The sequence below is a fragment of the Varanus komodoensis genome, unplaced genomic scaffold (assembly GCF_004798865.1).
Source record: "Varanus komodoensis strain SLA01 unplaced genomic scaffold, ASM479886v1 scaffold18_1, whole genome shotgun sequence".
NCBI lineage: Eukaryota > Metazoa > Chordata > Lepidosauria > Squamata > Varanidae > Varanus > Varanus komodoensis.
In genome coordinates, this window is record NW_025335548.1 from 2,452,548 (window position 1) to 2,464,691 (window position 12,144).

Below are 12,144 nucleotides of genomic sequence, written 5' to 3' on the forward strand. Positions count from 1 at the left end.
AAAGACAAACCTTTGACAACAATCTCAGTGCTGCAGCTGTCGCTGCCAGCATCGTTAACTGCTTCACAAGAGTAACTTCCACTGTCGTCAACTTTCACATTGGAAACATCTAACACAGCCACGTTGTTGGCAAAAGACATCCTGTGTGTGTCACTCTCTCTGATTTCCTTGTTATTTTTAAACCATGTCACCTGGATCACAGGGGACCCTTTGATTTTGCACTGAAGACGTGCTGACTCTCCTGGGGTCAACAAATAAGAGGGGTCCACTTTCTTGACAAATGATGGTGGCTCTAAAGGAAGAGTTCAGAAAGAAAAGGTCCTGAAACACAAAGCCTCAGAAGATTGAGCTGACATGATGGTTACAAGAGAAACAGCACAAGAGCATGCAAGGACGCATCTTGAACTGAATTCCCATTCCTGCAATTACTCGGAACTCTACTTTTAGAAATGGTAACCAGGAATTCTTAAAATTGCCAAGAAATAAAAACAGTGAAATGACAAGTTTTAGTCACTGCTGGAAGAGAGTATGCATGTTGAAGTAAGTCAGACAAAAAGCTCTGGTAGAAACATGGAGACAATCGCAAAAGATACAAAGCATATTTTGGAAACAAGAAGAAGCAGGCTAAAAACTGTGGAATTACTCTTGTCTTTACTTAATTGCCTGTTTCTTATCTAGGATAAGTAACAACCAGAAATGAAAGACTGTGAATAGCATACCGTTAAGTAGTTCAAAGATTTTCTTACCTCTGATGGTTACCGTTGCAGAAGAAGAGCTACTCCCAGCCTCATTTGCAGCTGTGCATACATATGTTCCTGAATCTTTAAGTTTGGACAGAGGAATCTCAAGTGATGCTATTTTGTCTTCAAAGTAAATCTTGTAATCTCTGCCTGGAGGTATCCTGTTCCCATCCTTACTCCAGGATACTGTTACTTTCCGGTCTTCATCCACTTGGCATTCCAGACGTATCTTTTTATTGACTGCAGACTGCACAGATTGCAGCTCCTTAATGAAACGGGGCTTATCAATAATGGCTAGTTCCATCTGGCAGATGTCTGCACCAAACTTGTTTGAGGCTTTGCATGTGTATATTCCCCTGTCATTGACTGTGAGACGTGCAATCTCTAAACTGTGCTTATTGTCAGAAGCTGAAATCCTGGAGCGTTCCGTGGAGGAAATGGTGCTGCCATCCTTCTGCCACACTGTCTCTATTACAGGGGTGCCTGACACTGTACAGAAGAACCTGGCATTCTTACCCACAAAAGTAGTAATAGATTCAGGTCTGGTTAGGAAGGTTGGAGGAAACGCTTCTGCAAAAGAAAGGGGCAAAATTGACATAGGATTGGCCAACCTAATGGCGATTTTTCTATCCGCACCGAAGAAAGAGGGAAGCAGAAATGCTGTGACCATATCGAATATGTGTAGAATAAAAAATAAAGAGTCCCAGTGGTCAATGTGCCGATTATAATTACTATTGTTATGATCACATGATATGATGTAAAACTTTAAAGTAATAGACTTAAAAGCCTGAATTTCATCTAAGAATATCATTTGCAAGACTTAGACAGCCCTTTTTTAAAAAGAAATACCCACACGTTAGTATATACTCTTTATTTCCTTCAAGATGGCCCTCAGTATGATGGCTGTCCTACCCTACATTTATAGGTCTTGCAAGCAGCAAATCAAATCAATTGCATGCGAGCAAATTCATAATCAGATGAAGTATTTAAAATTATAATTTCTTCAAGAAGAAGAAGACATTTAAGAATGTTTATATGAGAAAATTCTAGAAACAAAAGGCCTTAAAAAGGACGTTGGACACAAACCATTTACCGAGTGCTTTGTCCCCCCAGTTGAGCCCTAGGTACACTGCTCTGTGCAGTGACAACCCATCAGCAGCACTTCCACTAACGGAGGCTTATCCTTGTCCGAGTGTGCAATCTAACAGTGCCTATTAGGAACAGACTGGATCCATTCCTCTATTATTTGCACCTTTTCCATTACACATAAAGAGTTCCGGAAAAAAACCCCTCTTCATAATATTACTGCTAGTCTGTAACAGTTGATTTGACCATGCCTAATCCATTCTCCTTTGAGACAGTTTCCAAATGAAATACAGTTTTGTTCCAGAGTATAAATGGTGAACCTGGACTATTTCTGTTATTTTGTTCTGCTTCCCTTACGAACTAAAAGAAATGGAGATTCTTAGAGTAGATGTTGAAAAGCATCAGGCGTAATAAGGCCTAAAAGCATCTCACAAGGTGCTAACCCACAGTAATAAAAGAGAACGTCTTCAGTACAGGACTCTTGCACGGCACTTACCTGTTACGGTTAAGGTGGCTTTGCTGCTAACACTGCCATACTGATTTGAAGCTTTGCAGCTGTATTCCCCACAGTCAACTACTTGCGGTCTTGGGATTTGAAGGGTGGATGTATAATTAGCTGTATAGATGGTATATTTGTCACCATCGTAAATTTCCCGCCCAGCTCTATACCACTGAAATCGTATGTCTGGTGCCATCTCAACCTCACAAGTGAACTTGGCGAGGTGGTTCACAGCTACTTCCTGGGATTCCAGTCTTCTCCGCAGTATTGGTGCCACTAAAAGTAAAAGTAACATAATACTAGTGTTATGAATGTCTACATGCATGAAGATAACCACTATGACAACAGTGATGTATATACGTGTACATTCCAAATCACTGTTAATAAAGTGACCAATGAGATGGGTGATTTCATGAGCAATCCAGAGAAAGTTGCTGCAAAAGAAAATGATTGTCAGAAGTGAAAGCAAACTGTAAGCAGTGCTCAGCCTACCAGAGGACTAAATTGCAGTGCACAGTGGAACTCTGAAGATATTCTGATGTACTACTTACTAATAACAGGCATGCAAGCAACATGATATATGGAATTATACCAGGTTGCAGTGAAAAAGTGGCAAAATGAAATGTGTGACATTCTGCTGAAATGGTGCAATGATTTCCAGGACGTGCAGTGCAATCTCTCTGCATGTTTACTCAGGAGCAAATGCACTGTGTTCAACAGGGCTTCTGCTCAAGTGATTTTAGGATTGCACCCTTATCATAACAACAAAGAAGTTGTTCTGTTCATATGGATATGAATGTGCTAAAACATGCATTCTTTTAAACATTTTTGAACAAAAATGGCATTTAAAATTTAAATTCATGAAGGAAATAATGAGAATTAATTTCATTGCACTACTGAAGAGTGAAAAGTGCAAATAATTTGAAAAGGGAGGAGGTGTGGATGAGTAACTTGAAAAATATATAATTTGTGATTAGTTTGGTGATGCACAACTGAAGTCAATATACTTCTTATATCTGTATCTAAAACAAAAATGAAGATACAAATATGTATATGTGTTCTATTCTGTTAGAAAATGAGTGAAAATAGGAAAGCACTCTTTTATCCCTATAATCCAACCTCTTTTTACAACTGTGAGTTGTGCTGCTGCTGTTGTTTTTCCACCATCATTCAGAGCCTCACAGGTGTATTCTCCTTCATGTACTTCCTTGAATGCTTTGTTGATTACTAGTGTGTATGTATCATGCTCCTGCAAACACTTGAACTCACTACCTGAAGATACCAGTTTACCCTTAAAATACCAATTTACCCTTTTAACATTTCCAATAATACAAGTAAGACGTACACTGTCACCTTCCTCAATAATTGTGTCTAGGAAACTTTGTTGTATGATGGGACAGAGCTTGCCCACTAGCCCTCCTTCTTGTTCCCTGACCTCAGTTATATGTGCCTCCTCTTCATGTTCCTCAAAAAGCTCTTCTTTTCTCTCTTTTACTTTTAGAGCCTCAATTAGTTTCTCGGTTGGGACAGTAGCGGAAGGAACATCAAGGGTGAGTGTGCTTGTGCCTACATCTTTAATCTCCTCCTTTAGAGTCACGGTTTGGACTTCTTGTACAGACACAAGGTGTTCCAGCAGTCCTTCTGATTCAGTACTCAGTCTAGCATGCTGTGGCTGAAGTGAATCAACAATATTAGCAACTGTCTGCTCCTGAATAAGTCTTTCGTTTACTTCAGCCGAATACATTTCTTTGAAAGGTGAATCAATAACACGCAGCTTAAGGTGTTTAGGTTCTGGGATAGTACTGGGTTCCTCTGCTAACAGAGTATGTTTTTCTTCACAAATAATAGAACAAAATGCAGCTTGCAATTCACTTTTTAAGTCGCTTGTATGAGAATAGACTCCTTCGAGGGAGAGAGTTATTTCTGCAGTATTAGAACCTCCCGTGCTAATGAGGCAGGTACATACTGTATATTGAGGTTCTTTGATCATCCTTAAAGTTCTTATTTGCAAACTTTCTAGATCATCCAGTGCATTAGAAGAAAACAGGTGCGGCTCACTTACCAAAGCTACTTTCAGGGCACTTCTTATCTGAGCCTTCAAATCTATACAACAACATACTGGAGATTCTCCTGCAAGTTGGTTTTCTTTATAAAAGGATTCACTTTCCTGAGTTTCAGGCACACCCAGAATTGTCCCTGATTGTTTCTGGGCCTTTACATGCTCATTGTTTGGTCTTGTGAGCGCATTTACGTGTTCTTCCCTGAATGGTTGCTTCTCTTCCAGTGTTAAAGGAAGCCTGACTGACTGTCCTTCTTGGATTCGTGCCGCGAAATCTTGCTCCGTGGATTCTAACAGACCTACACTCTCTATAGGGACACCTTGTTCCTCAATGCAGATGGATTCTGAAGGTAACCTGGACTCAGGCACCACTGCACAACTCATAGTCTGGATGTCTTTAAATGGCTCAACAAGTCCTCCATCCAAGGCCCTCTTTTCAGTCACAGTTGATACCTGCATAGCTGTTTGAAAGTCTTCCTTCCTCAGTACTGCTTTCTGCTCTTTGCCTGCTTCAGGGAGGCCTTGTTCTTTGGGCAGTAGCATCTCCTCAGATGCAATGCTCAGATACTTTCGGAGCTGGGGCTCAACCATAGCTAAGGATGTTTCTTCTGCAATACTCCTCTGAAAGGTCTCCAGTGCTTCTGTAGCTATCTGGTTCTTTTCCTCAGAAGTTACAGCACGTTTGAACATGATTTCAGCTTTCTGCAAAGCAATTTGGCATTCAGGTTTTTGCAAAGTCAAGATGCCCTCCTTAGGCAACACTTGCTCAGTTTGACTCATCTGCAGATGCAAAATAGGAAGGGGCTCTTTGATGCTCCGAGTGCCAACTGCTTCCATCAGAGCAAGAAACAGCTTAGCATCTTCACAAAAGGTAGAAATTTGTTCATCTGTTATTGAGCAATGTAGCAAACTTGGGCTTTTCCTAGACATTGCTTCATCCTCTAGTGGCATTTCGGAGCTAAAATGCTCTTCTCTGGTAAGAGTAGTTTGTCCACATGTGATGGGCAAACACAGCAGCTTTTCACCTTCTCTTTGAATTTCTGCCCTTACCGGGCTGTCTAGTCTGGGGATATCCTCTGTGCATTCTTTTAAGAGCTGTTGCTTTTCTTCTGCAGTCAGGGCTGTTTTGAGAAGCTTGTCCTGTTTCATTGAGCCCTTTTGATGTTCTGCAATGATTGCATCAAAGATGGACTCTTTAGGGTAGGTTTGTTCTGTGGTAATCATGGGCACATGAAATACATCTAGCGTTTCTTGGGTTGGGCTAACTTCTTCAGGTGAATCAGCATCCTCAATTATATTGATATGCGCGTCCCTTATTTTATGTTGTTCTGCTGCTATGACAGATTGAAAAAACCTGCCTTCTTGCTGCACTAGCATGCCTTTCTCCCACTTGTCTGCTTCAACTGACAAAGAACTTTCCTTGGACAATTCTTGGATGCCCTCAACCCTAGGAATAAACACTACTTGCTTGGGCTCACTGGCTGATGTAACTTCCCCAGCTTCTGGAACTGAGAACACTGCACATTCATCTGAGGTTACTATATATTTCTCCTCAGAAATAACAGAGGTAAATTGAGATTTTCCTTCTCTACCAGATTTTGGAGTGATCATTTCTGGTAGCTTGAGTTGCAGCTCTTCTTCTTTGTCTGCTTGGCTTATTTCCTCTACAACAGGTAAACAGAGGTCAAAAATTTGGTGAGACTGGGAACAGGGCAACTCCGCTATTGGTGGGCTTTGAATAGGCTCAGAGTGTTGATCTAGGAAACCAGGTTGTTCCTTCACCTCACTTGCAGTAAAAACTATAGGAGCCACCTCCTTGCTTGCCTGAGAAGATGCATCTGCAATTTCCTCAACTTTATGAGATTCAAGCAAGGCATCTTGTTGGATAAGAAGAGCTTCCTGTTGTACAGTAGCTGTTGAGTAAGAAGCCATGTGTAGAGCATCTACCTCTTCACTCTGTACTGAATGCCTGTCCTCTATTCCAATTGTATACATCACTTGCTGCCCATCATACTCATGGTCACCAGGCAGTTTGACTGCATATAACCGAGACTCAGTAGTCTGCTCACTTACGGTCTCTTTATATGTCTTCGTGAGCTTTTCCTGTGTAGTTTTTTGCTCCTTGTATGGACACTCTCCGGGGATGTCTAATAGGATAAGAAGTTCCGCACTGCTAGTGGCTTCCCCCAAGAGACTGCTTCCTTTGCAGAGGTATAAGCCTTCATCATCTTTCTGGCAGTTGTGCACCGTTAGTGAGCCAGAACCATCAAGATTATGAACAATGGTGTAATGTGCACTGGAGGAAATCAGGACAGTTTCCCTAAACCACTGAATTTCAGGAGCTGGCTCTCCTGTCACTTGGTACTCAAACAAAGCAGATGCACCTTGCACACACTGAACAGGATTTGGTTTCTTAACAAAATATGGAGGTTGGGGACTTCCTGCCTTTTCTGTAGGAATCTCAGCAGCTATTTCTGTCTCCAGTTCCCTGTTTTCTTCTTTTGGATGTACTTTCAAGTAAGCACTGCATGTGGTCTCTCCATGGATATTACTGGCAATACAAATATATTCTCCTTCATGTTCAAATTTTGTGGACAGAATAATGAGGCTATAATTTTCATCATCAAATACAAATTTATAATCTGTAGATGATGACAATTGAACACCATTAAGAAACCATTGTATCTGAGGTTTTGGATTTCCAATAACTGTAACAGAGAGTCTAGCTATATCCCCCAAACTTATTTCAACATTTGACACATGCTTGAGGAAGGTTGGAACATTGCTGTTCTCTGTTTTTATCTCTAAACTGCTAGAATAAACTGACTTTTCAGGCATGAGTTCAAGTGTTTTATCTCTATCAGATAACTGTAGGCCGCTGCTGTAATTCTTGGTTCTTTCTTCTTCAGCAGACACAATAATAGAGCTAGAAATTTCTGTGTGGGGAAAATAATATGTACATTTTACTAAGATGTTTTCTTGACACACACACACACACACACAATCAAAAACAGCTATTTGGGTCATCAGAAAAATTCCAAGATCCATATTAAGACAATGCCTTTATTAGGACAACCCAAGCTAAGAAAATAGAATGCAAAATGTTGAGTTATCCAGAACACTTCCTCAGGCAAGCAAGGGGCGGTGAAGCTAACTGATGTCAAAGCCACATACAGCTTTTCTACATGAGGCTGCTAATCTATGGTACCTCCTTTTGCTTTCAACACAGAATCGAGATCAGAGCTCTCCACAAAGCTTTCCTTTCCTGCTTTTCTGGTATATAACCTCTAGGTACTCTCTTGTAGCAGATTAACACAATTACACAAGTGGGAGAATACCTTTTCTTCAATTTTCAGAAATAATATTCCATTTTCTCAGCAGTAATCCCCTGCCACCTGCCAGCAAAGAAAGTGCTCTTCAAAAAACAAAAGAAAATCTGGAGGGCTGCAATCTTATCTAAAGAATCTGTAAACATTCCTGCATAAGGAAGGATAAGTAAACAATAAATGCCTCCTGTAGAAAAGTTTGAAGTCTGCATTTAGTGGGAATGTAGGAGCAGGTTGTAGACATTCAAACTAAGGTCTTCTAAGTGCTGTGAGAGTTCCTAAGCAATCATGGATGCAACCAGAAAACATCACAACATCTCATAGACACCACAGCCAGTATATCCTTGTTTTCCTGCTATGTTTTGCATCTACTTAGAGAAAATGTTTTGGAGAACTCAAAAGTGTGCACTAATTTTACATCCTTATTATGTATCCTAATAAAGATATTGCACTAATATTGGATCTTGAAAAATTATATATTGTAATTATCAGATGATGAGCATGTTACAGTTCAGTAAGCATTCTTCATAAATGATGTACTGACAATACTGCAATCAAATTAAAGATTCATACCTTTTAGAATACATGTTTGCATCAAATACAAGTATGCATCTTGTAACCTCATTTATACGAACAATATCTGCTTTAAATCTGTGCATAATATTAGGAAATATAGGCAAACAAGGCAAAATATAGCTTAGAACATGATTCTGTGTGTATCCAAGTGGTCTTTTTAAAACAAATAAATGTTGTGGATTATTATGTATTAGGGAACCATACTTTCCATTTTATTTATTTATTTATTTATTTATTTATTTATTTAGAAAATTTCTATGCCGCCCCATTCGCCAAAGCCTCATTTTCCATGAATCCAAACAAAGAAAAAGAGGAGAAACCACTGTATAAATGTGAATTCTGTTTAACCAAGGCAAGGTAGTGTCAGATATTTAATGGAGTGATCTCTTTGTCTCCTGCATTGTTCTGCCTGCATTTCTGATAGATTCAGAAGATGCAGGCATCTGCAAGAATTTTCATGATGTAAGCACTCTGCTTAAAAAGCTGATTGATAAAAATTTTGATCCAGAAATCTTAATGACGTTCTGCTCATGGGATTCTCCCACTTCTAGAAAAGGATGGCAATTTTTCCAGTTCCATTTTTCTCTTCCAAAAATCTGTTCCAAAAGGTTCAGTAGCCCTGTGGGGGGTGGCACAGGGGATGCAAATGGAAGAAAGATCAGTAACTATGCTCTTTCTTCCAGGTAGAGAGAAGCCTCTATTGGATCCAAATCCCTTCTGTGAATGGCGGGAACCTTTCCATTTTCAGAACAAGTCTGGATCCAAGCTGAGGTATAAGAGGAAAATTAACCAAAAAAAGTCTTCACTCATTCATCATAGAATAATGCTTAACTCAACTTATTACATTTTTAAATCATGGCGTATTACCTTTTATGTTTTTGTATGATCTCTGGTACTCTGAATACCTGGATCTGCTGGCTAATATAGGACTTACACTTGTTGATTTTGCTAATGTTACAGGTTCTTTTACTAGTTTAATGAATACTTTGTAGGACTATTTTACATTTGAAAAAAGAAATATGGTCCCAGATAGCTGTAGGGTGATAAATGAAATAAGATGCATTCATTCTAATTTTGTCATTTTTAAAAATCAACTTGTGCTTGTCCCTTTGAAATCAATGAATCAAATTAGTCTTGATTAACATAACTCCTATAGATTTCAATTGGACTAAACATTTAAGCTGTTCTGAGAGCTTGTCTAATCAAACAGTATAGAAATACCTCAAATCAATAAGCTCAACCAATGGTCTCTCTTTTCATGTTGTTCCAGAGAACCTGGAAGGTAGCACCAAAGTAGGATGTTTTAGATCTCAACCCCAAGCAAAGAAAGCACTACTGCTTTCTCTGAGGTCTTGATCAGAAGAGCTAAGAGTAATCTTTGGTCCGCATGTAGACCACAGACACTGTGTACTGTAGGACAAATGCATGGTCAGGTGACAACTGGTTTTCTGCCATCCTTCCTCCCTTCTGACGACTGACTTACACTTTGGTATTCCATATTTCCTGTCTTTTCTGCATGAATTTCTGTAAGCTCTTTTTTCCAAGGTTAGATGAAGAAAGTGGTTACTGGTGTCCAAATACATGAAAGAAAATGCTTGTCATGCTTCCTACATAACAAATTCTTCCCTTTTCCAAAATGACAGTTGATATCTATGTAGGGAAATATAGTATGAGAAAAACTGTAGAAGACTTTGTACTTCTGCACAGAGTGAATACATGCAAAAAAGAGGAGGAGAACTGTGCCTGTAATACAAGAAGAGGCTCTGTATAACCCTATAAAAAGCAAGATCCCAGTTGTCACATTGTTCCCTTGGTCTTTCACAGAGACCAGTGAACCTTTACAGTCCTGGGAAGCTGACTGCTCCCAGACTGCAGGTACTTATTAAGGTTATACCCCACCTATATACATCTAACAATCTAAACCAGTGATGGCGAACCTTTTAGAGACTGAGTGCCCAAATTGCAACCCAAACCCACTTATTTATTGCAAATTGCCAACACTGCAATAAAACATTTGCTGAAGAGATTAAAACGTTGTCTAATGGGGAATAGAAGATGAGAGGTTGGAAAAATTCTCTTTGCACCCATCATTTCAAAGTGACCTCAATGCACACAACGAATCCTTCCTAGTCACCTGTAGATTGCGAGGATCTGCAGATAGTTTAGACCAGCGGTGGTGAACCTATGGCATGCGTGCCGCAGTGTGCACGCAGAGCCTTCCCTGTTGGTATGCGAGCCAAGTCGCCCCAGCATTGCCCCAGCAGCTAAGCATCAGATAATCTCTCCAGCAAGTGTTTTATTTTCAAACTTCTGAAAGGGCTGTGCATAACAGGACATAAAATGATAGTCACATGATAGTACATTTTCCCCTTGTGTTAGAAGCATTGTTGAAAGGTCAATAATAAATTAATCAAAGCACGTTCCGAGAACAAAAAGCACAAAGAATATTGTTTTTTATACTTTTATTAAAACAATATATACACTAACATTTTAAATGTAACATTGAATATGAACAAACAAAGCTCTTTAGACTCTCTTTTTAAAATACCCTGTAAGTATGAAAAAAGACATTTGAATTGACACTGAAATGTATAGCTTAAAGGCTTTGGGCAGCACTCATCTCTAGCGTGGACATAAATTATGTTGTGCTGGTGTGTGCCATTTCTGCTGGCACTTTGGGTCTTCCAGGGAAACTTCTTGCATCAGCAAATGCTGTTGACATGCCACCAGCAGCACATAATTTACGTGAGTGCTAGTAGTGAACAGTATACTGCCCTAGCTTTGGAAGATAAAGGTCCAGTTACCCATCTTTCCTTTCACTAGGGATATTTGGCAGTTATTTTACTGAAACAAACAGTTATTTTGCATTTATACCAGTTGATTGCAATCAGTCCCCGGTGGCTATTCCGCTTAGCTTTGATTTTCTTGTTCAGTGAACTTCAATTTAAAATTGTAGAACTGATCAAGAAGAATGGGAGCACTGCAGAAAGTCACATGCCCATTGCTTCATTTGTGTTCTGAAGCCTAACTGCAAATGGAGAGCAGAAGCTGTTCTCAGTTCTGACCTTAGGTGAGGTTCAAGTGTGGGGTGAGTTGTGGGGGGTGGGAAATTTAGCCCTCTTCTTTTAAGGGACTCCAGGTGAAGCTTCTCTTAGTGCTGCTCAGGAGAGGAGAATTACCAAGAAAGTGGTCTCCCTGCCTGATGATACTGTAAAGAGTTATTTAACCCATTCAGCAGCTTGCTGTGCTCCCAACACAGCAGAAAGGCAAGGACTGTTGCTTTGCACTGATATTTTTTGCCTCCTTCTGAGTAAGAAGACATACTGTAAGGTGAAAGGGAGTGTGAAGATCAGATGTGGAGCTGAACTCCCCCAAAGTGGAAGTGTTCCAGTTTTGTGATATCAGACAGTACAATACATTCAATGCATATTCCCCAATAGGCAGGGATAGCTGCACTTTACTAACTCCAGAATTGCTAGTTAACTATATAGGGAATGACAACAGACACAACATTCTGTCCAGTTTCTACCCAGCTCAATGTTGGATCAGACACTCTCATTTCTCTTATACCTCATCATTTAATTTCTATGCCTTGTTATTTTACTAAATATTTAATCATTTCAATTTCTATGCCAATTATGTCAATGTTTTCCAATTAGTTCAGTATTTAAAATAACCATCCATTCACACGAAATGGCTAAAAAACCACTAACACTTCCTTTCTCTCTCACCTTAGATTTTATATATAGATGCCTAATAGTTTACTATGCACATGTAAAATGCTTGAAAATTTGCTTTGACAAACTACCTATACTAGTCAAATTAGACTAAACATGATAGGTTGGAAGATTTTCATCT

The 12,144-nt window shown here is 39.6% G+C and overlaps 1 protein-coding gene across 50 annotated transcripts in view; it reads right to left on the bottom strand.

The window, feature by feature from the left end:
* Positions 1–12,144, bottom strand: part of TTN (titin) — a 283,766-nt gene that overhangs the window by 198,705 nt on the left and 72,917 nt on the right. For all 50 annotated transcript variants that reach the window (XM_044426908.1, XM_044426892.1, XM_044426914.1 and 47 more), the window contains 4 exons: positions 3,445–7,320; positions 2,323–2,601; positions 747–1,310; positions 11–292 (listed from right to left, as the gene is read on the bottom strand). In XM_044426908.1, coding sequence (XP_044282843.1) covers positions 11–292; positions 747–1,310; positions 2,323–2,601; positions 3,445–7,320 — 5,001 coding nt within the window. The remainder of the gene's footprint in view (positions 1–10; positions 293–746; positions 1,311–2,322; positions 2,602–3,444; positions 7,321–12,144) is intronic.